General features: G+C 40.5%; 1 protein-coding gene across 1 annotated transcript in view; it reads left to right on the forward strand.

Annotated features, from left to right (window-relative positions):
* The first annotated feature begins 2,711 nt into the window (after nucleotides 1–2,711).
* The window catches only part of LOC137258168 (sodium- and chloride-dependent glycine transporter 2-like), a 35,465-nt gene continuing 11,554 nt past the window's right edge, over nucleotides 2,712–26,622 (forward strand). Inside the window, exons 1-6 of the mRNA XM_067795742.1 lie at nucleotides 2,712–3,139; nucleotides 15,934–16,065; nucleotides 17,505–17,814; nucleotides 19,209–19,341; nucleotides 20,197–20,331; nucleotides 26,110–26,213. Of these exons, the coding sequence (XP_067651843.1) occupies nucleotides 2,854–3,139; nucleotides 15,934–16,065; nucleotides 17,505–17,814; nucleotides 19,209–19,341; nucleotides 20,197–20,331; nucleotides 26,110–26,213 (1,100 nt within the window). The 5' untranslated portion in view covers nucleotides 2,712–2,853. The remainder of the gene's footprint in view (nucleotides 3,140–15,933; nucleotides 16,066–17,504; nucleotides 17,815–19,208; nucleotides 19,342–20,196; nucleotides 20,332–26,109; nucleotides 26,214–26,622) is intronic.

Raw genomic sequence — 26,622 nt, forward strand, 5'->3', positions numbered from 1 at the left:
ATATATTGATTGTTGTTACGCAAAATGACACGAAATGACTGACCCTCCTAGACATTTTCAAGAAATGATTGAAATTTTTAGCCAGTTCACGAAATGACTGATTTAACAATCTGACAGTTACGTATTCAGAGACTACGGATAAATTGGTGAAAGTGGAAACTCATAGTTAAAACGGAAAGGTTTATTGATCTGTTAATAGCTGAAGGCAGACCAGCTTGTGAACACAGATAATGTGTCTTGGTTTTAAACGTTGTTTAGCAGATGTTGTTTACGTTTGACCAATTAAGGTATAAAGCATGAATTTTGAATATTTAACAATTATTAAATACCACGTTTATGTCATACTGTACGTGCTCTATTGATAATGTTAGTTTCATGGCATGTTGCCTAGCGGGATTTCCGTTTACATGGTTGAAGTGAAATCAACCTTAAGTTCCGTGTGTGTGTGTGTGTGTGTGTGTGTGAGAGAGAGAGAGAGAGAGAGAGAGAGAGAGAGAGAGAGAGCGAGAGAGAGAGAGATAGTTAACAATAGTTGTGCATTTGATGATAAAAGCGCCAAATTGGTCATCATATTAAACAAAATGCCTGAAATAATTTCAGGTATGCAGGCACCTCAAATTCTGTATCTTTTGCGCATGCACAGTGCACAAACATTGACATACTATTTTCAGCGTTCGCCCTTCAATATTTAGCATTGCCATTACTTACACACCTATAATTTCTATAAACACTGATTTACAGATTCCTGAAAGTACATAATTTTACATTAATACGTAGGATTTGGAAACAATAAACACCCCTCTTCCCAAAATGGCGGCTAGCAGATATCGTTTTGGACTATTGAACCCTTTGACAAAATGCTAGTTTGCTTGGGATTTATTTGATTAATATTGACTGAAAATGAACAGAAGTGGCAAAAGAAATATAGCACAACGTAAAAAAAGTCTTCGTTATGTTTAACAACCAAAAGATGCACCACTACAATAGACATGACATATTTTTGGCTGCCTCGAAGGTACATGTGATCTGCATGAGTGGGAATTGCCGCACGATAGATACGAGCGAATATGTTCATATATTCATATGTTCATTTTTGTTATCTGATAGTATATATATCTTTCACACTTGGTCAGACACAAGGTATACTTCCTTTTGATCACTAGTTTATGATATATTAATACTATATGATTCCTTGTAATACATAACTGATAATCAACGGGCTGTTCAAAGTCAATGCACAATTACTCAAAGATATCAAATAAATATGTTTAATTCATAGGGCATCAAGTATAGGCATTTTTAATTTGTATGGGAATAGATGCATAAAATCATTATAAATAATTAGAAGTATGAAAGGATACCATCCAGTGACTTTCCGGTGATGTGTTACTGAGTTTTCCAGTAATAATATTGGTGTGAGCTAGTTCGGTCTTAAGCCGCTTTTAGCAATATTCGAACAATGTGACGGCTGGGGACACAAGAAATGAGCTTTACACCCTGTACCCATGTGGAGATTCGAACCCGGGTCTTCGGTGTGACGTGCGAACGCTTTAATCACTAGACTGGCGGCCTCACTGTCCCTAATAACACTGAAGGGCGTGACGCAGGTCTAAGTCGTTATCACTCTGGAGACTTCAAAAATATACATATAAAACCCACCATCATGGGTTTACAACCCTCTCGCCTACTCGGTCACCCGTGCCAAGATTTGACCGAAGCGTGGAAGACATGTGGTTCGACTCCCGTCGTGGAACAAAAGACTTTTAAAGACAATACTTGTTGCTGCCCTGCCTGGGAGGGTATTAATGGGAAATGTCAGCTCTGATTCAATACAACTGGTACATGATATATACCCGGAGTAGGAAGTCAGTTTGGAGGGTCGCTGCCTGGAGGTGGCGCCACTGTACCACCAGGCATGACTAGCATCATGGCGGGACGACTGAGTAGGTTCAATAAAGATTTTATTCTGTCCACGCTAAATACCACCCCGACATCATTACTGGCAAATAAGGATAAGTTGGAGAGGCGTAGAGAGCACGTTCAAGAGAAGTAGTTGGTGCACGGCAATGAGCAAACCCATTTGGTTTGTGAAAGGGAGAGCAGATGTGGGCTAGTGCACGTGTAGTGAATGACGATGAAATTGAGATATCGCGCGTAGCTGCTGAGACAGGCCACACGCTTCACCCATCGCACTACATTTGATCGCGGACAACCAGAGCCCCGTGCATTTAAACATAAGTTCTAGGTCTCACGAAACAAGCAAAAGTTGAAATTGTGAGACAGTAGAACATAATTCGCTAACGACAGACAGGTGTAACTTGTGTCAGTGAGTTCAGTTTTACGCCACTTTTGGCAATATTTCAGCATTAAGGCGAGTACAACTAAACCCATTCACTCACCCACCCACTCCCTCACTCTCGCCCTCACTCACTCACCGCTGTCACCGGACATCACAGTATAATGCACACCGTTTCTGTTAGTTGTTAATGTCAGGTTTAGCTGTATAAATATACACATGTCGTGCAATATGTCTCAGTCTATGACGTCGGTACCAGCGTCAGTGTATAAACAAAAGTGATTAGCTTGTTTTACTTATGTCGAACTAAGTACCGCAACACGGGAATATGAATCGCAATATATTGCAATACAATAAATATGCCAATACACAGCCCTGCTGTGCACCCACCGGCTGTGAGCCTGTCCTATATATTCACATCATTGTAATCTGTGTGTCAGAAGCACGTCTCCGCTGAAGCCGGGCCCGGACTCAAAGTTTATACTAATTACATTTTCTGACCATTATTTCAGACCTTTTCAGCATAATGAACACCTGCTAAAGAGGGACTGCGTTGTATGGTCGACAGGCTTGTAGCTGACGTGGCGATTTTGCGCTTATTTAAGGAAGATCGGAGTTTGAAACACACGGCCATGGACACCATGCAGTTAGAGCGACGGGACAAAGACGGAGATGCTGATGAACAGTCGTTGAAGATGTTGGAAGAGTCACGGACAGTCCCTGGAATATCGAAGCGACCGAAATGGAGTCACAAGACGGATTATATATTGTCCATGGTAGGGTACTGTGTGTCCTTGGTCAACTTGTGGAGATTTCCCTACCTTTGCAACAGAAACGGAGGAGGTAAGCGTTCCATTTATTGTCATAAATGGTGATTGTTTAATCCTAATTACTGTGTTTGGCGTGTTTGTGCCTAGTGGTCAGGTCACAAATCCGTTGAAGTTAGTCACGGAGAGTTTTTGAATTGATGGCTGTGTTTGACAGCCTTGTTCCTGTTTCTGGAACTTCAGTCCTGCCTCACAAGGAAACACACGTGAAATACTCACTTAGGCAAGTGAGTTTGTTCCAAAATGTCTCTGTTCAACCATCAGTGAACGGGCACCCGATGGGATATGGCGGCTTTATTACTGTTGACCGACAATGCCTCTAAGTGAGGTTTGGTTAATCGGGGTAATATGATGATATAAATGTTCATCTTTGAGGTGGGTAATCGGTGCTATGTATGTGCATCATCAGCCTAGTGACACGCCGAAGACCCGGGTTCGATTCATCACATGGTTACAATGTGTAAAACCCATCTCTTGTGAACCTGTGATATTGTAGGGGTATTGCTAAAAGCGACGTAAAACCATTGTCACTCTCTCATTTGCCGTTGGGGTGCAATTGACAGTGGGGTAACATAAAGAGACGTTTGTCTCGTCACATCGAACAAAAGGGTCCCATACATACAACTGGCGATGAGGTAACACGCAGAGACTGTGTCTCGCCACATCGAACAACGGGGTTCCATACATACAATTGAAGGTGGGGAACATGCAGAGACTGTGTCTCACCACATCGAACAGCAGGGCTCCATGCATATAATTGATGGTGTGGAACATACACGGTGTCTCGTGAATGAACTGAACATCACGGTTCGGTGGTACCACTAGATTGTTTGGCACGCACTTCACACAGCATCTCAAGAGCTTCGTCTCAAGAGCTTCGTAAAAACATAATCCCTTCGTAATCGCTAGATATTCCGCTTTCGTTCTACAACCTCTCAAATGCATTCTGAGAAATATGAAACAATTCCATATGACATGCGGGTGTCACTCTAGAAGTAAACAGGAAACAAAAACAACTGCCTCTAGCTACAAAAACAATGTAAACTTTCAATAAATAAATATCCACCAAACATTTCCATGAAAAGTCACTAAAATCACTAAAATTCCCTGTCTCAAAAGTATGCTGAATATTACCATGCCATGACCATACAAAATAATTTGTTTTGTGCCCAAACTACCACTCTAGAAGAGACAAGTGTCAAAAACATCAAAAGTATCAACTCTGGATGTAAATGGAAGATATTCGGTGTTACATTTTTATGTAAATTTAAGTGCCGAGAAGGCAACACACGACAATTAAAGATGGTGGCCAAAATAGCTCATTTCAAAACCTTTACACAAGTGTTAGATGATTCATGTAGCCATTACTGCAACGTGTACTTTAGTTCCTGTGATATACAATATTCAATACGTTGCGACTAATATTGCAGTTTCATATGAACAGGTTAATAAACAACCATTTAATTCAACCTTATAAGTAAAACTGATAATATTAATGAAAATGATGATTTATACATTTTATGAAATGTACAGGCATCATATTTAAAGGAATTATCTTGTTCATTGAATCTGTTTGTGTCGTTTTTATAGACAAAACAATTATGAATAATGGTTGACTTTGGTACGTGCATGACCTTACCTGTCATGAAGTTTATAGCAGACTGTGGCAAAATAGAAACCAATCTTTATCTAATAAAATCTCTTCTTGCAGCTGCCTAATATCCCTGGCAAGGTTACTGTGATATTATTGATGATTAGAACATTGAACGATACCCGCCATCAAATGAATCTTCTCGAGTGTTATTCATACGAAGCTTGCAAAACGGAGGCATTTCACAATGTTGTGTCATGTTACCGGACGAAATAATAATTTTACCCTTTTCTGAAATAACTTGTGAAACACTATAACCATATGAGGCATTGTTCAACCACTTCACCATTCTGTTATTACAATGCATATCACATAACTGTACTCGACATTAAAACACTCAGTCAGCATTCATTTACTGTACAGCAGTACTTGACAATAATACTGAATGGGCTAGATGTAGTACCAAGGCGGCTTAATTCAATGTGTTTTGAAAAATTCGACCAAAAGCGTTCAGTACAGTCCTGATATCAATGGCTGCTCCGGATATGTTTCCATCATACAGAAAATATAACATCACTACATCAATAAACGCCAGAACATAAAACTAAGCACATTATCAATCCGCCCAGCTTGCTGTGCGTCCAATTACATAACGCTGACGTGAAACGGCTCAACTCAGCTACAGGATACCTTCAGAGACTGAACAGATTACAGGAGCGTTATGAAAACGCTACTCGGCCTGAGTTGAGATACAGTAGTGGGAACACTGCAAAATGTCGGTTTCAAATTCAACGGTTTGGAAAATACAGTTGCACAATTTTGGGGGTCCGTGAAAATACACGCGCATAAATTGTTATGAAAAAGTCACAGGTGATGAAAAAGTGGCAATATCTGAGACCAAATCTACAGATGAATGCGCTCGTTTAGGATTTGGGTAACCAATTTTGCAGAACAAAGGACATCTTATATTGCTTACACCTTTCTATTAAAATGATGACATATCATATTGCTTGCACCTTTCTATTAAAGTCACTGACATCTTATATTGCTTACACCCTTCCATTAAAGTGATAACATCATTTATTGCTTACAGTTTTCTATTAAAGTGATGGCATCTCATATTGCTTACACCTTTCTACTGAAGTGAAGACATGTCATATTGCTTACACCTTTCTATTAAAGTGAAGACATATCATATTACTTACACCTTTCTATTAAAGTGATGACATCTCATATTGCTTACACCTTTCTGCTGAAGTGGTCACATGTTATTTTGGTTATATCTATTAAAGTGATGACATCTCATATTGCTTACACCTTTCCATTAAAGTGATCACATGTTATTTTGGTTACATCTATTAAAGTGATAACATCATTTATTGCTTACAGTTTTCTACTGAAGTTGTGACGTTGTGTATTGTTCTAATTATCAATCTTACTACGCAAGTGATGACATGTGATATTATACTCTGTTCCCGTCTTCTCAAATAATGCCGTATTGTGATGCAATATATATTTTACTTCCGAACTGATTGAATCTCACGCTGTTGTACCCATTCTACGTAATGCTGCCATTATTCCAAATATGCTATTCCTTATTATGGCTGTCAATGCATAATACATATACATGTACTTACGTGATTCGCCATGAATATAGAAGCGAATATTATCATTGAATATATGTCAAATATGCACATACGAATATTTCACTTTATGGTTTACGTACAGTAAATGTCTGTGGTGTTTAACATCTGATTTACTTCAAACAAACCCTTGAAAATCAGGGTTAGTATTGATCTTCAGGTAACCCTAACTTGTCGTTAGAGGCGACTAATGGGATCGGGTGGTTAGGCTCTCTGACTTGGTTGATACATGGCATCGTATCCTAAATGTGTAGATAGATACTCATGCTGTTGAGCACTGGATTGCCCAGACTGGATTATTTACACACCGCCACCACACAGCCGGAATGTTGCTAAATGCGACGTAAAACTAATCTCACTCACTAATTAACTTGATTCCAAACGCATTTTCTGACTGTAACAACAGTTTACAACATTTAATATTACACTGCTGTTAGTCTTGCCGTATTGCAGTATTACAATTTATGTAAGTAGGGTTAATCCTATCACGTAACGGAAGTCGTCCATGACCTCTGTGCATGTTTGACGTCATCAGCAGAACAGGGTCGATTCAGCTGAAACCTGATGGCAAGTGTTGGTGTGTGTGGTACGCGTGAAACACTATTCTACACTGAACCACACAAAAAATGTCGCACTGATGGCGGTTTCTTAAAGAACAGACTTTAATGTGCCCAAATTAACAATCAAAACGGAGAACTTAGTTCAAACTTGACAATTATGGCTAACACATTTCCGGGATTTACATTTAGAGTTCACACAAACACAATCGCCATAAATAATACCATAAAGATAACCATATAACCATAATTGTGCCTCTACAGGCATCGAAGAAAGCATCGTCTGTACGTGGAAAGACTTAGCCGGTTGATGAAGGACATATAGGCAGTTGGGTCCATACTCTGTGAAATGCCTGATCGAGTCTTGCAGCAGTTGTCGACCTTGGGTGAAGGTCATTCAGCCTTCTCTGAATCTCGCCCAAAGGTGTTCTACTGGGCTTAAATCAGGACCAGGCTATTTTGGAGTTTGGGTGTCTGGTGTCTTAGGAAGTCCAACGTTACTCTGGCAGTGAGGGCACGAGCGTTGTCTTGCTGGAAGATATGATTTCTATAACGTCCAAAATGTGGTACAACTTGCTTTTCTTTTAATTTGGTCAATTTAGTCGAGTCTCTTTCAGCAATGCACTCATTGAAAATCAGTTCCACCTCTTCAAAAAATATATTTCTGGTTTAAACCAAAACTTAAGCACAATATGGTAACATTAAATATTTTATTGTAAAAAGCAGTCATTAAGCAACGGTATCTAATGGATAACAAAACGACACAGCTCGTGATCTATTATCACATGAATAATGAATATCGGCTTTCTTACGGAAAACGCACAATTAATGTCGACACCGAAAATTTCGAAGCTGAGTTGCCAACTGCACTCGGTTTTGGTGGTAATAAGGACAAGACTGTGATATGGTCTTTGGCAGCAGAGGTTTCTTCCTCGCAAACGTGGACACACTGTACTGTCACTGATGTGTCTGTTGTCAGTCCCAATGGTCTGGCGTCGCTGTAGGGACACTGTACTGACACTGATGTATCTGTTGCCAGTCCCAATGGTCTGGCGTCGCTGTAGGGACACACTGTACTGGCACTGATGTGTCTGTTGTCAGTCCCAATGGTCTGGCGTCGCTGTAAGGAAGTGACCTGCAGATGGTGGCGCATAATCTGTCGGACATTGAAATGTTACTGAAGGTCGCCCACAGTGTGGGCGGACTTGGGTACTGTTAGTGTCCTGATACCACTCCTGCAGTCAATAGATTGTCCTACGATGAACATCAAAAAGATTCACTACCCTTCATGCAGTTTGACCAACTTGCAATTGTTCCAAGACCCTAGTCACTCGAAATTCGTGCCATTGCAATTGTGTCATAACAAAGATGATTTCAGGCGAGTTTAGGACTCGCTTTCATTGGTAGGTTTGACACGCTATGCATGTGCATTTCCATTTTCACGAATGCCATACGGAACCTTCTACCGCGTCTGCCGTCTTAGATGCGTTTGGTCGAGATGCTTTTTCATCAGAATACACATTGACGTTGGTCATAACTGCCATTTTGGATTGAAAACCATGTTAAGTCTGATTACTGTGCCCATTTTCTTGCTGGGTGATAAGAGACAATTTTGAACAAAGTCATCTGCCTTAGGTGAGACCACGTGTGTCACATGTTCCTCGTTGTGGGAAAGGACTCAAATTTAGAAACTCTAAGGAGTCAAACTTCGAAACACGTCATCCATCCAAGGACTCTCCGAGCTCGACGTTGCTTAACTTCCACTGATTCGTGACGTGTAGCTGGAAGTTTGAATCAGCTTGTGGACACATTACTAAAAATTCATTAAGTAAGAACAGAGTTAAAGCAGATACTGTTTTACTGATGGTATTTATTCCTAGGAGAGTCTGACCACCAAAATCTTCAGAAGCCGAATATTGCTAGGCACCATTGGAATCAAGATTTTTAGAATTGATTAGACAAGGAATGTGAACTGAAGAGATGCAAAACTATTCATATTTCAGCTTAAGAAGCCGGCATAGTAAAAGCGACTTACTACAGACATGACACTGGTGGCCCGGTTTCACTTCTGTAAAAGCGATCTGGCAGAAGAGGGAGGGAGGTATTTTGGTTTGACCCCGTTTGTACAGAATTAATGATATTACCCGGTGTGGCAGCTGAATGTGGGAGGAAGGTGGCAGTGATGCAGGACTAAGATGTTCTCCTCTTTGCGGTATGCGAGCTGGCTAAAGCGCTAGGCTAGTGATCCAGCGATGTTGAGGTGTCGGGATCGAGCCCACCTGTGACCGGGTGTAAAAACCTTGGAGTCAGCTTGTTTGCAGACTCTTTCTGTGTTGTCACAACCCCCAGTGTGCAATACACAAACATATGCACTTGAAAGCACCCACGAATAACGGTTGGTACATGACGAGATGTGGCCACATGAATACGTGCATACACCTAGTTGCAGGTACATCAACTTGCAGTACACTTGGACAAAGTATTGTGACTATGTGTCCCAGTCCACCCAGTTGCAAGTTGGGTGTCTCGTTAGGATGAGAGAGCCACATTAAACTCGGTTCGCCTAGTGGCAGCAAGACTTGTTTACTCCCTAGTGAGTCGAGATAAATAATACGACGTGACGCTGAGACGGACAGCCAACGATCGAGGGAAACAAATACAAGTTGAAGCCTGTACATCTATCAATCGAAGCCTGTACATCAATTAATAGAAACCTGTGTATCTTGTTACCCATTGTTGTCAGTCTACTGTTATGTGTATATATACTACAACCCTTTAGTTTTACCCTCACTTCACCTGAAGAAGAGACTAGAATCTGTCTCGAAACGTTGTGACCTTGTATAATAAAGAAGTTGAACCATAAACCACTTTTAGTTTGATTCCTCCAACTTCTAAATACCTTTGAAACAACAAATACAAGCAATAGTTGCATGGATATGTGCGCCATATAAATATCTATGGCATTTAGCTATTTTTCTTTAAACGAGATTTATACTCAGCCCGAAGTTTAGATTCAGAATAAATTTTGGGAAGAGTATAAATCTCCTTTAAAGAAAATGTGGAGTTCGGAGCTAAATAAGGTCAACGCCACCAATACTTTTGTTGTGCTAGCCCTCTCCTATTCCTTTGGAGTAGTGGATTGGACCAAACAAAACATCCAGGGTCTTGACCGCCTGACCAGAAGGATCATGCCTGATAACAGAAGCACAGCACCCTCTTTCCTCTCTTAATCGTTTATATATGCCAATCAATTCTGGAGGTCGGGGTTTGATTAATGTGGAGGTTCTTCATGTTAGATTTTTATTGTGTACTTTTGCACATACCTTTTTATCGGATGATCCTCAGGTGATGCATATCAAGACTCATGCTGAAAGCAAGGAATCCAACAGCTAGTTTAAGCGTGTCATTGTTTCTGGACACAATCTGAAATTTGAAGTTGGTTTTGTTGATGGCGATGTACTGCTGGACGGTACAGCGATTGGAGTAAACTAGGTGAAGTCCGTCATCAAGTCTGCCTAGAGTTGGTCCCTTGTGGAGAAGCTGTCTGAGAAACCATTGCATCGTGTGTACATGCAGTGTGTGGAACAGAACAGCAATCCAACCGACTCCTTTGCCTGGATGAAGTCGGCTGGTCTCAAATGTGAAACTGAGGGCTTCCTTTTTGGTGCTCAGGACCAGTCACTTCCCACTCGCAATCGCCAGAATGTGATTCTTAACCAAAATGTGAACATGAAATGTCGTCTTTACAATGAATTTACAGAGACTGTCCAACACCTTGTCAGTGGATGCCCTTCCTTGGCACAAACAGCATATCTGAAAAGACATGATGGGATGGCTCGCTCCTTTTACTATCGTCTCCGCCATGCCTGTGGCTTTGACCCCGAGGTCCATCCATGGTACGACCCTGAACATGATGCTTTTACACTTCTATGGAATAAGCCTGAGACGAATTCCGCCCAATAAATCTGATATTATTCTTTTTGATAAAGCCAATGAAATTATTCATGTCATTGAATTTTTGTCCCTTTTGACAGCAATATGATTGACAAGATTCAGGAAAAGCATGATAAATATGCCTTTGTCTCGCTTGCGTCCCAAGTACACTGTCGTCAGGCTCCCCATTGTTCTCGGTGCCCTTGGTTTGGTACCTCCTGATCTCTCGGCGCAGATCAGGAGAGTGCCCGGGTTCTCCACTGGAAGCACAGCCCTTCTGACATTCTGGGTAATGCAGAAGGCTGCAGTGTTGGGGAGCCTCCATATTCTCCTGAAAGTTCTTGGTGGGATCGACTGGGCAGTGTTTCCTGGGAGAAGTCCCATTCGCTGTCTGGGCTGCGTGTAGGGGTGGGGGGGGGGGGCAGGAGCTGATGATGAGCTTTAGCAGCCTGACTGTGCCAGGATCACGCTAACCCTCTATGCTGCATTTCAATCCTAATCTGTAAAACATAATAACAATAATGTGTGAAGCCCATCTCTGGTGTCACCGCCGTTATATTGGTGGATTATTGCTGAAGGTAGCTTAAGACTAAACTCACTCTTGGGCCGGTGGAGGAAGCATTGGCATGCCACGCCAAAGATCCGGGTTCGATTCCCCACATAGGCACAATGTGAGATGCTCATTTCCGGTGTCCCCCATAGTGCTGGACCAGTGCTAAAAGTGTATCCTGTACCCAGTACACTGATCAACATATATTTTACGATTACGTAATATGTATTGTACACAACAATGGCTCATATATTAAAGCTTTATCCCTGAAAATATATTTTTATATGACTATAATGTTTATACAACCAGCATCTAATTTGCATTTTTGGCATTTCTGCAACATACTACACGAAGTACAGTCAGCTTAACATGACGTTATAATGGTTTAACACTCACCCAGATGTCGTGAAGCATTAAAATTTCGGTATTAAAAATGTAAACGAGCACAGTTATGAAGGTAGTTATAATTACTTATGTTTGGTTTACATGATTCTCATAAACGGATTTCGTATCAGGTGTGCGCTCATTAAAATATGAGATTGAAATGTACATAACTCATTGTCTACAGTGGCCGTATGGTCTCGCTGTTGATAGCATGCTAAAAGTTTGACAGACTTGAGGATTTACTCCCAACTGCCATGCGTCCCATTCATAGTACACTGAACTACAGATGTGGAAAAGAGGACGTGGGCGCTGCTTTAGTTGACGGTAAAAACTATGGCAGCTTATCCGTGCCACAGTCTCAAATTGTTTCACATCTTCGTAGACAATACTTTACCTCTACGTAGATATTACTCTCATCCACACAGAAGATACATCCATCTACGTAGATGTTACTCTCATCTACGTAGATGTTACTTTCATCCACACAGAAGATACATCCATCTACGCAGATGTTACTCTCATCTACGTAGATGTTACTCTCATCTACCCAGATGTTACTCTCATCTACGTAGATGTTACTCTCATCTACATAGATGTTACTCTCATCTACGTAGATGTTACTTTCATTCACACAGAAGATACATTCATCTACGCAGATGTTACTCTCATCTACGTAGATGTTACTTTCATCCACACAGAAGATACATTCATCTACGCAGATGTTACTCTCATCTACGTAGATATTACGCTCATCCACACAGAAGATACATCCATCTACGCAGATGTTACTCTCATCTACGTAGATGTTACTCTCATCTACCCAGATGTTACTCTCATCTACGTAGATGTTACTCTCATCTACCCAGATGTTACTCTCATCTACGTAGATGTTACTCTCATCTACATAGATGTTACTCTCATCTACGTAGATGTTACTTTCATCCACACAGAAGATACATTCATCTACGCAGATGTTACTCTCATCTACGTAGATATTACTTTCATTCACACAGAAGATACATTCATCTACGCAGATGTTACTCTCACCTACGTAAATATTACGCTCATCCACACAGAAGATACATCCATCTACGCAGATGTTACTCTCATCTACGTAGATGTTACTCTCATCTACCCAGATGTTACTCTCATCTACGTAGATGTTACTCTCATCTACATAGATGTTACTCTCATCTACGTAGATGTTACTTTCATCCACACAGAAGATACATTCATCTACGCAGATGTTACTCTCATCTACGTAGATATTACGCTCATCCACACAGAAGATACATTCATCTACGTAGATATTACTCTCATCTACATAGATGTTACTCTCATCTACGTAGATGTTACTTTCATCCACACAGAAGATACATTCATCTACGCAGATGTTACTCTCATCTACGTAGATATTACGCTCATCCACACAGAAGATACATTCATCTACGCAGATGTTACTCTCATCTACGTAGATGTTACTCTCATCTACCCAGATGTTACTCTCATCTACGTAGATATTACGCTCATCCACACAGAAGATACATTCATCTACGTAGATATTACTCTCATCTACATAGATGTTACTCTCATCTACGTAGATGTTACTTTCATCCACACAGAAGATACATTCATCTACGCAGATGTTACTCTCATCTACGTAGATATTACGCTCATCCACACAGAAGATACATTCATCTACGCAGATGTTACTCTCATCTACGTAGATATTACGCTCATCCACACAGAAGATACATCCATCTACGCAGATGTTACTCTCATCTACGTAGATGTTACTCTCATCTACCCAGATGTTACTCTCATCTACGTAGATGTTACTCTCATCTACATAGATGTTACTCTCATCTACGTAGATGTTACTTTCATCCACACAGAAGATACATTCATCTACGCAGATGTTACTCTCATCTACGTAGATATTACGCTCATCCACACAGAAGATACATTCATCTACGTAGATATTACTTTCGTCAATGTAGAAAATGTTTTCGTCTACGTAGATGTGATTGTGATATTACGAATGTGTTACTTTCATCTCCGTAGATGTTACTTTCATCTACGAAGATGTTACTGTGATATACGAAGATGTTACTGTGATATATGAAGATGTTACTGTGATATACGAATATATAACTGTCATCTACATATATGTTACTTTCATCTATATACATGTTACTGTCACGTACATTGATAAAACTCTTCCTTCACGTAGATGATACTTTCATTTACGTAGACGACATTTAAATCAACATAGAGGGTACATTCATCTACGTAGGTGTTTTCATCCATGTAGAAGATATTTCACCTTCGTAGATGACACTCTACCTCAACGAAAATGATACTTTCATTTACCTAGGTGATACTTATATCTACGTCTGCAACTGAAAGTATAGAAAAGTATAAGAAGTGTTCTATTCGTGAAAACAACACGTCAGTCTGTTCTGGGTGCACATGAAAGTAAACATCAATCTGTACTAACGAAAAAAAGTAACTGTGCTTCATATATAATATCATAAACTATTCATTCCAAGACATTTTTTTAAACATTATCGCAGACGATTATTACCAAACGCACTTTTGTCATTGTCTGAATGAAATGCACATGTTGCACATACGTTTCGTGTGACGTTGCAAGTTTCGTGGTTTGCATGTTAAACTCAGCTGCGATTTTTTCACACGTGTTTTTCAGCCCACAAGACCACATATTGTTTATATAGACTTCTCATTATTGCTTCTGTTTACACTGCAAAACATTATGCCTGTCTTTCTGAAAATGAACGTCTACATGCCGTCGGCATGCTGCAGACTGGAATGCCCCAGATTGAAGTTGCTAGACATGTTCATCGGAACACCGTATCGTCTCTTTGGAGACGTTCTCAGCACATTGGCAACACTCGTGACTTACGTCGATCCGGGCGTCCACGATGATGTCGAATCGGCAAGACAATCATATCCGCCTTGTTCATTTAAGGAATTGGTCTCAATCTGCAATTTTGACATTCCTGGTTTGAGACCCATTAGTGGAAGGACCGTCTAAGAGAGCACAACATTCGACCCCAACGACATGCGCTACGTCCCGTTTTGCTTCCACGTCACCGTCAAGCACGTCTAGCATGGTGCAGAGGTTGGAGAGTAATGTTGTGGGGGAACATCTCACACCGTGGGCGAACGGAAGTCGTTATTGTCAGTGGCAATCTGTCTTTTACGTTACCGAAACGAAATTATTGAACGTCACCTTGTGCCCTTCGTGCAAAACCATGGACCCCTTACCGTTCAGCATGGCAATGCCCGCCCAGACGTTGTACGTATCGTCAGACCATTTAAGACACAGGAACGTTGATGCTCTGCCACGGTCAGCAATTTCGCCAGATCTTTCACCCACAGAACATGTTTGGGATGAAGTGGAGAGACGTCTACGTCAACAACCAAACCAGTCGTTGACGCTTGCTGAATTGGGTCAGTCTTTGGTGAACATTTGGAAGAACATTTCTCAAGCGCTTTCAAAGCGTGTTGGGCCTTCCACGCGTCGCCGTTGTGTGGCTTGCATTGATGCTAACGGGGGTCACACACGTTACTGACTTTGTGACTTGAGTTCTGATACCACATCTCTGCAGACGTATTCCACAACCTTGACTGTTGCGGTGTTTAAGTTTGATTTATGAACTTTTCCTAATTAAACATTTATCTAACTGTTTAACAGATTATATGCTGTTACTATAATTATTAACAAAATTATAGTACATTATATAAAGCACAGTTATTTTTTTCCGCTAGTACATTATGTTCAGAGTGTAATGCACGGGGCTTTGGTCGTGCATTCAATCACAGGTTTGCCTGGTCCACCACAAGATACCAGGAATATTGCTAAACATTCAGTCATTCGTTAACTATTGTCTGTTTGCAGTGAAAAAATACCAATGCATTTCACTTTAAATAAAAGTATGTAAAACAAATTAAAAGAAATTAAGAATAAAATTCTGAAATTCAAATGTCCAGTTGACAAGACAAAATTAGGATTCGCACGCAGTCTTAATTTCGTTGTATTTAATTTACATTTTTGTTCAAAGTGAAACTCATCGGTATGTTTTCACTGCAAACACACTATACCTCACACATCCTCCCAATCTGCAGGTGCGTTCCTCATCCCATTCGTGGTGTGCCTGGTGCTGTGTGGTCTCCCCTTGTTCTTCCTCGAGGTGGCACTGGGACAGTTCGCGGGAAAGAGCGCGATGCATATCTGGGGATTCTGTCCCTTGATGAGAGGTGAGTAAACAATACAGAGGTAATGTCTTACAAAACCGTACAATCTGTTTTTCCCAAACCAAATGTCATTGTGAGTACATGAAGGATATAAAGACAAGAAAAGTGTCACTTCAGTGCTCCTTGTATGCACGCTTTATGAACGAGGAAACCTCTTTTTATGGCAAGACCGCTATGATTATTCCAAGTGTTGCATGTTCTGGATATTACTGATTAATATATGCATTGCTGTTTGATCAAAGAAAGACTTGCAAACCAATTACATAAACAGTAAGCCACTACATATGCATCGCTTTTTGAATGCTAAATAGTTCGAAAAAATAATATTGATGTGTTATACACATGGACCAGCTGTCTAAAGACGTTACCTCGGAACACAATCAGGACTAAGTAAAAAAATGTTTCTCGGGCATTGGCACCTCACATTTGTGTGCGCGTAACAATTTTTATTGCCATTTGAAAAAATATTTTTGACTTCATCGCGTCCCGATCATCCATTTGTCCACTATAAGAATGAGTGCCTGTAAGAATGAGTGTGACTAAATCTACAACTCATTACCACGTGCTAAACGTTCCAAGTTACATTTCTGCGGAAAAAACAAAATGTTCTCCTTCGTCACTTCTTTTCTATCAAAAATATGACTGTACAAAATCCTACCGCCCTCGTCACTTTTGAAATTAATTTATTTTATGCAGCCTAGTCGGTTTTATCTAGAGGTGATTCCGCTGGGTATGCGTGAGAACTCTTAGTGTTAGATGTCCTAGTCGCCCAATGGACACTACATGGAGGCAGGGGAGCCACAGGGTAGTCAATGAAGAAATAAATGATTCCATTCCATACGCTTTCTTAGGTATGGTCACTTGATGCTGCAGGTCACCTATGATTTGCAACCACAAAGAACAAAAATACTTCTGAGAAAAAAAAATAATGCATGTTCGTAAGATAGGCCGCATGGCCACCAGTGTTCGTTAACCTGCTTCACATCTTCAAGCTCAACTATGGACGGTGGCATAAAATAGTTAAATATACAATAATATATATATAATTAATACACTTACCATTTATTCTTGATACCTGAAGTTTTAAATTTGGGTCAGTTGGCAATAGGTTTGAATAAGTTAATATTGAAGATTGGGTCGCTTCGGAAACATTTTAATAAATGTAGATAATGAAAGAGCAGACTGATCTGTTTTATTTGTATGTATATGTCCACAAAAGCAGGGAATGTTGAGATAATGAAACAGTTGTGTTTTTTTCCACGTCGGTGTGAGAATTGGATAAAATACACTGAGAAAAAAATAATATAAGACTACCGATGTAGCTTTCGTAATACTATGTATATATCAATTCGGGTCCAAGGTCAGACAGTGTATAAACATATGTACTCGATCACTTGGGTATTAGGTGGCAACTGTAGTTTGTTTTTATTGTGTAACCATAGGTTTGGGCATCAGCATGACGTTGCTGTCTGCGCTGACGTTGATGTACTACCCTATAGTGCTGTCGTGGTCGGTGTACTTCCTCGTACAGTCGTGTTCCCAAGTGCTGCCTTGGACGTCGTGTGGAAACTGGTGGAACACACCATCCTGTGTCGTCACCTCGGCGCAAAAGTATCATCGTCTACTCTCCAACGACAGTACCGTCAATGGTGGCATCGTGTTGCACAACTTCACCTACGATGGACAAATGCGTCACACCTCAGTTGGAGCTAATACCACGCTCTCACACACTGCTGCGGAAGAATTCTGGCAGTAAGTATATTTTCACCCGAATGCTCAGCGTCTAACGGGGCGAGGTTCCTCTGCCAGACCCTTATATAGGAACATCTACACCTGGCCGTGTACCTGTGAAGAGGGGCGGTGCAGTAGCCTAGTGGTTAAAGCGTTCGCCCGTCACGCCGAAGACCCGGGTTCGATTCTCCACTTGGGTACAATGTGTGTGGCCCATTTTCTGGTGTCCCACGCCGTGATATCGCTTGAATATTGCCAAAAGCGGCGTAAAACCAAACTCCCTCACTCGCTCACCTGTGAAGACGCCGACGTCTTCAGCAACCCACGCTTGTCATAAGAAGCGACTAATGGGATCAGGTGGTCAGTCTTGGTGACTTGGTTGACACATGTCATCGTATAAAAATTCCGTAGATCAATGCCCATGCTCTTGATCATTGGATATTTTTGGCCAGACTCTATTATTGACGGACCATAGCTGGAATATCCTTGAGTTGAACAACCAATAAACAAATATAGCCGTGCACCCAATGGACATTGCATTTGGAGACGTTGAATCTTGGGTTGATAAATAACAATGACTTCTTAATCCACATAGTACTTGAGAGGTATCTTTTGTTCCAAGGGTTACTGTATATAATATTTCAAGAGGAAAATCGTCACTCAAAGCAATAATTTCTGACAAAATATATTTTCTATGTTTCGTGATTTTCCTGTCTGCGGCATGTAACCATTTATGAGTCAAAGGTGTAAGCCAACAAAACTTAACTCTGGTACTGTTGTGTCAGGATTTTAATACTAGTTATGAACAGATCATTACAGATGAGAGACGAATGAGCCGTTGCGAGCAGATTCATATTTAACAGTGTATTCCGCGCTTCCTAACCACTACAGCTGTTACCGTCCGTGGCGACTGTGCGAAACATATATATGTGTGTGGAATAAGTGAGCGAGATACCCATAAGCGAGTTACCATGCATTTTGAACAGTATTGGCAGCTTGGCGTGGGAGAGAAGCCAAACCCCTGATGACGTTAGACATTAACCACGTTGGTGAAACTTGCTATATGTATTACACCGGGGTTTCAACCATGATTGCAGGATCCTAGAAAGACTAAGGGAAACTACTCTGCTCAGTGAAATAACGTTTCGACTTAAGGACGTGTGAGTCAGCAACGTGCCCAATTCGCTACAATGTATGCACTGTTCGATATAGCCACTGGCCCGCTACCCCGTGGCTACTAAAACTCAAGTCGGACCAGTAAATCTCCACAGTCACTGGCCCAAATGGGATTTTTTGCATATATCACTCTTTCCCACTTGTTAACGTATAGTACAACAATCCTGCAATATTAAGCTGGCCTGACTGGCTAAGGAAATGTGAAAGCTATTTCGCGCACCGCATGTATGTGATCGTAGGTACAAAGTTCTGCGGATCTCTGACGGCCTAGACAGTGTCGGGGGAATACAGACTCACCTGGCACTGTGCCTCGTCTCCGGATGGTTGGTCGTGTTCCTGTGCATCATCAAGGGAATAAAGTCGGCAGGAAAGGTAACAACAAATACATCAAAACTTCTCCTGGTATTCACAGATATGAAAAAATACATGCTGTGATACTATGAATTGCATAAAATGTAAAATATTATCGATGACTTTGCAAGCCAATTTTGATATTGTTGTTATCAGAACCATACCATATATGTTTGAGGATTTAGAAAATGGGACGGAAGCGCACAGTGTCACTCACTGTCAAACACTTAAGTTCCCAATTTTTCGCAATACGGGTGCCTGAATCGCAACATACTTTATTACAATTTATTTGCCAATACACAGCCCTAGTCATCATGACTATATGCTTGACGATTGTTTAGCCCTTAATCTAACAATGAATTGTACCTATTGTTTTGTCTCTCCTTAATGACACATGTTCAAACGTTCGGTTAATGGAAACTGAGTGAATATGATTTTACGACGCGTATAGTAATAATTCACGGTGGAGGTGAGTGAGTGAATTCAGTTTTACGCCACACTCAGCAATATTCCAGCTATATGGCGGAGGTCTGTAAATAATCGAGTCCGGACCAGACAGTCCAATGACCAACAACATGAGCATCGATCTGCGCAATTGGGAACCGATGACATGCATCAACCAAGTCAGCGAGCCTGACCACCCGATCCCGTTAGTCGCCTCTTACGACAAGCATAGTGACCTTTTATGACAAGCATGGGTTGCTGAAGGCCTATCATGCCGAAGACCTGTGTTCGATTTCCCAGATGGGTTCAATGCCTGGAACTCATTCTGGTCCCCCGCCGTCATATTGCTGGAGTAGTGCTGAGAGCGGCGTAAAACTAAATCCACTTTCCTGTTGGATTTGTTTCTGTCTGATCATCTCCCGTATTTCCCAGGTTGTATACGTGACGGCTACCCTGCCCTACCTACTGTTGATCATCCTCTTGATACGCAGTCTCATGCTACCAGGAAGTGACGAGGGACTTCTTGTGTACATCAGGGCCGACTTTAAGAAAATCACGGAGATACAGGTACAGCTGTTAAAAGATGTCCAAAGAGTTAGCAAACTTTATTCACAACATGAAACATTGTTGTTGGGTTGCTTGATTACCGCTGCACGCTGCAATGTTCATGCTCAATGGCGCCTCGAGTCATTGCAAGGATAAGATATTTTTTCTTAAAAATATAAAAGTTTTGAGATGACCCCTGACTTAAAACGCTTCACAGAACAATATGTCTAGATATAGTGTACAGCGAAGCGTTTCAAGTCGGGGTCATCTAAAAAATTACATTTAAAAAAAAATCTTTAATCTTCGCAACGACACGAGGGCCTGTGCAATGACGGTCTGTAAATAATCGAGTCTGGACCAGCCAGTTATAAACAGTATGAGCACCGATATAGTAATACGCAGTTTCAATGATGCCGGTCAACCAGGTCAGTGGGAGTGTCCACCAATCCCCTAACCCCCTTAGTCGCCTCTTACGACAAGCTCACCCGGATCTTCACGAGTCCAACACGAAAGACCGTCTGAATATTCCATAAAACAACTTCACATGATAAATGTTTACAGATAATCATTTAGGTACGTTGCTCATTTCGACTGTATTTGTTTTATATCCAGTTTCACAAAAGACGTATTTTGATCTAATAGACAGATCCAGGCCTGAGCCTCCTTTCACAAACCACTAAGGTTAACCTTAGTAAAAGTTGCTTGGTGAAAGGAGACCTTGCCGAAAAGCCCCGCGCACATGCTCTCGTCTTCGTTTTGGACGTTACTGGGACAACCACTGGCTAATCACAAGGGCGCCACCGTCGGCGAAACGTGATTGCGTTGTCGATGAATTGTGCTTGTAGTACTTTAGTATCCGTCGTTTGTAAATGACATTTATAGATGAAAATTGTACGTAACTGATTTTCATTACATTTTAGTTGTCGAGTTACATACGAAGTTAAAATATCGACCAGCTGCTGCGTGTGGGAAGCGCATTTTCTTTCGAAACAGTACATCAGCTATCTAGGTCCTTCAGTGATATTATCAGGGGAAGAGGTACTGAATTTTGTTGTTTTGGGTGGATTTGTCAGTGCCCATCGTATTTTTATAAAAACAATAAACACAGCCATCAGGCTTGCTGTGTGAAGGCATATGCTTTAAAATTTTGATATGCTTTTAAAAGAAACAATAGCTTAAATTTCATTTAGTATAAATTCCAAAAGCCCATAATACAAAATGTATTACTTGAAATAAGCGCTCATAACAGCGACAGGTTTATGTCTTCGCAGTTGCAACTCTAGTTTTTGTATACATTTAAAAAAATTACAAACATTTATGATAATATTTTTATCCTTACTGTTGAGTGTGTATTAAATTTTGTTTGCTGACGTTATAAAAAACGGGAATAATCCTTTCTCTAGAATCATTATATAATTTACAATAAGAAAGGAAATGTGATTCATCATCACTTCAGTTCATATTATCCGATTTACAGTAAAAGCAAACTCTGTCAGCCATGGGTATGCCATCTAATTTACAGTGAAAACAAACTCTGTAAGCCATGGGTATGCCATCTAATTTACAGTGAAAACAAACTCTGTAAGCCATGGGTATGCCATCTAATTTACAGTAAAAACAAACTCTGTAAGCCATGGGTATGCCATCTAATTTACAGTGAAAACAAACTCTGTAAGCCATGGGTATGCCATCTAATTTACAGTGAAAACAAACTCTGTAAGCCATGGGTATGCCATCTAATTTACAGTGAAAACAAACTCTGTAAGCCATGGGTATGCCATCTAATTTACAGTGAAAGCAAACTCTGTAAGCCATGGGTATGCCATCTAATTTACAGTGAAAACAAACTCTGTAAGCCATGGGTATGCCATCTAATTTACAGTGAAAACAAACTCTGTAAGCCATGGGTATGCCATCTAATTTACAGTGAAAACAAACTCTGTAAGCCATGGGTATGCCATCTAATTTACAGTGAAAACAAACTCTGTAAGCCATGGGTATGCCATCTAATTTACAGTGAAAACAAACTCTGTAAGCCATGGGTATGCCATCTAATTTACAGTGAAAACAAACTCTGTAAGCCATGGGTATGCCATCTAATTTACAGTGAAAACAAACTCTGTAAGCCACGGGTATGCCATCTAATTTACAGTGAAAACAAACTCTGTAAGCCATGGGTATGCCATCTAATTTACAGTGAAAACAAACTCTGTAAGCCATGGGTATGCCATCTAATTTACAGTGAAAACAAACTCTGTAAGCCACGGGTATGCCATCTAATTTACAGTGAAAACAAACTCTGTAAGCCATGGGTATGCCATCTAATTTACAGTGAAAACAAACTCTGTAAGCCATGGGTATGCCATCTAATTTACAGTAAAAGCAAACTCTGTCAGCCATGGGTATGCCGTTATATCTTCCTCTACTATACCTAACTCAAAAATCGATTCACCTGAACTTTGTTAGAAGTCAGTGAGTGAGTTATTATTTTACGTCACATCGCCAATATTTCAGTCATATCGTGACAAGAACAAACGTGATTATAAAGAATATGTTTAAGTGTATATTCAAAAACCCGTCGTCAAAATACGGTACTTTGCTAGAAAAGAGTTTAAATAGGGAAAGATAGAAGGTAAGTAGCTTTCTACACACAGTAATGCTTTAAAGCGTTTATAGGCAAATGGCAAATTTTATATTTATTCTATTCAAAGTGCACGTGGGTGACCATGACTGTTTGAGATTATCAGAAAGCCGAAGTTTAAACTGCTGCATGCATGCCTTGCTATCACCGACATCCTGTGAGAGTCATACAAACACAAAACAACATTAAGTAAATATGATTTTTGTTTTAGTCCTACGTGACCCATCATGATATTTCAACATATTATAACTCTGAAATGGGACTCGATATGATTCTAACTGAATTAACCTACGTCAGTATTTAACCGCTCGAGACATATAATTGTAATGGAAGCCTGCCACATTACCCTAGAGCCACACTACTACTTGCATATCTGCCAACTCTGAGGAATTGTCTGCAAAACTTTATCCGGAGGCTTTCAACAATTTTACAATATGATGTTCCCCAAACCTCATATCCATACCACAGAATAGGCAGAATGACAGAAGCAAACAACTTAAAGAGATCTTGAGGTGACAGATTACCAAAATTTCTTTGAAAGGAATAGATATGTGTTTTTTTCACCATGGCAGAGTAGACAATGGTAAGTCTGAGCATAATAAAGCACAGGAGTAAAAACTATGCCAAGATACCTATAAAATGTTTAAAATTTTGTTTACTTTCGAAGAACCAATTTTGCTTTTAAAAACTATAATACGCTTTAAAAGTTGTAAAATTCTGAGGTAACATACTGTATTCTCATTAAAATCAAAACCAAATTGAAATTTGGTACCGATTTACATGAAACCTTAGATGAATGTTCAAAGGCATAAATATCTACAGTCTGTTTTGGTTCAAATGAGAACGATGAATGAATAAATAACTCGAAATGGGTATACGTGCACAAAACACAAATAAGATACGTGGTCCTGAAATCTCTGTGCCCAACAGAATCTGAAATGTGGCATTTTATGATCGGTCACGGCAACAGTTATTTAAGAGACTATTTTCACTCTTTGTACCGAGGGGTGACAAAAGGCTGGTGAAACAGCGCCGGCACACAGCCACCCCTCTAATGGAGGACATCAGCCAGTCCCCGTCTCATATTGGCAATCAAGCGTCGGACCTCCAGCTTGGCTTCTAAACTCCCAAGATGTTCGATTGGGTCTGCATTTGGTCTCCTTGCGGACCATGGTAATGTGCCGACGTTGTTTTGCCAAGGGGCGATGACGGCACGAGAATGTTGTCAATCATGTACATGGGACGACAGCAAGGGGATGGTTATCAAAAAGTGGCACGAATGTGATATTCAGTGTGTGACCAGCAACAAAGGGCTCTGCTGAATGGATCATCTACTGTCACATGTGATCTCCCCATGAAGATTTCAGTTTAGAATATATCTCGAAGTACCCTTGCTTTCGAGGAAGAGAATCCGCGAAGTTCAGTGTTAGAGCTGATCTTCAGTAACCCATACATGTCATCGTATCCCAATTGCTGAGATCGATGCTCATTCAAACTCCATTATTTACAAACCACCGCAATATAGGTGAAAGGTTGCTGAGTGCGGCGTAAAACTAAACGTAGCAGTTCTTCGCTATGGGTCTTAGGATTGCGTCTTGACAGACAAATTACCCATAACAGCCATTGTATTCCACGGTCTTCTAGGTTTGGGGCGGTCACCAAAGGCATTCTGACGTGTAACCGTGTGGTAGATGTCCAAGTTACAAAATGTAGTACCGATGTTGACAGGACATCCCCGCTTGTCGACGCTAACAGCCTGATATAGTGTAGTTTCTGCCACATTCAGTGGACTTAACCTTTCGTGATGTCTTTTTTTAATCTATTTGGTTGACGTTTGCCGCCGCACTCATCAATAGATAACGCAAATTTATATGACGGCGTCCTTTAAGGCAGTCTGATGCTTGTCATGACTGAATTCCACTGTACGGGAGAAAACGCACTCGGAAATATAGCAGCATGATTAAAAGAGTGTGCATTCTGCAATTATGAAATTTATACCTCTAATTTTCATGGCGTATTCACATCAAGTGAACATACGACTGATAGCTAAATATATCAGATATTGTGCTTTGAGTGTGCATTCCAGTATTATAGGGAATGAGCAAAACTTTGGACCAGATTTTTAAAACCTTTAGCACTTAAAATCTCTTCTGGATGTAGGAGATGTTTAATTAATGCTCAGTGTTTATATACATTACATATATCAAGTTTGGTGAACCTCTGCCTGTAACTATGATTGCCTGTAACTATGATTGCCTGTAACTATGATTGCCTGTAACTATGATTGCCTGTAACTATGATTGCCTGTAACTATGATTACCTATACTATGATTGCCTGTAACTATGATTACCTGTAACTATGATTGCCTGTAACTATGATTGCCTGTAACTATGATTACCTGTAACTATGATTGCCTGTAACTATGATTGCCTGTAACTATGATTACCTATACTATGATTGCCTGTAACTATGATTGCCTGTAACTATGATTACCTGTAACTATGATTGCCTGTAACTATGATTGCCTGTAACTATGATTACCTGTAACTATGATTACCTATACTATGATTGCCTGTAACTATGATTGCCTGTAACTATGATTACCTGTAACTATGATTACCTGTAACTATGATTGCCTGTAACTATGATTGCCTGTAACTATGATTACCTATACTATGATTGCCTGTAACTATGATTACCTATACTATGATTACCTGTAACTATGATTGCCTGTAACTATGATTACCTGTAACTATGATTGCCTGTAACTATGATTACCTATACTATGATTGCCTGTAACTATGATTACCTATACTATGATTGCCTGTAACTATGATTGCCTGTAACTATGATTGCCTGTAACTATGATTGCCTATACTATGATTGCCTGTAACTATGATTACCTATACTATGATTGCCTGTAACTATGATTGCCTGTAACTATGATTACCTGTAACTATGATTGCCTCACTATGATTGCCTGTAACTATGATTGCCTATACTATGATTGCCTGTAACTATGATTGCCTGTAACTATGATTGCCTGTAACTATGATTGCCTGTAACTATGATTACCTGTAACTATGATTGCCTGTAACTATGATTGCCTGTAACTATGATTGCCTGTAACTATGATTCACTGTTCTGCCTGTTGCAGGTGTGGCTAGAGGCGTGTCTGCAGGTGTTCTACTCTCTGGGCCCGGCGTGGGGAGGTCTCATCACTATGGCAAGCTTCAACAAATTCGACAACAACTGCCTCAGGTGAGAGTTGCTTCAGCTTCATGAATACCCACATCTAAGTCTGGCAAAGGCATGCAATTTCAGTTCAGCTATTGTGTGCACTGCGGTGAGTCATTAAGTACTATGGAACGATATTGGAGCCACAGTCAAGACAATATCATCATCTGCCTCGATGATACCAACATTTGCGTACTTATAATAGACTCAAATATGAGAAACTACGATATACGATAAAAGGATATACGAGTCTCATTGGGTATAGGTGTAAGGTAAAAGAGGTCACACGGGGTGTATGGGTATGGGATGTGAAGTTCCTGTGGGGTGTAGAGGTATGATATTTGAGGTCTCGTGGGATGTAGGGCTATGGTATATGAGGTCTCATAGGGTGTAGGGCTATGGTATATGAGGTCTCGTGGGATGTAGGGCTATG

This window comes from Haliotis asinina, chromosome 12 (genome assembly GCF_037392515.1).
Source record: "Haliotis asinina isolate JCU_RB_2024 chromosome 12, JCU_Hal_asi_v2, whole genome shotgun sequence".
Lineage (NCBI taxonomy): Eukaryota > Metazoa > Mollusca > Gastropoda > Lepetellida > Haliotidae > Haliotis > Haliotis asinina.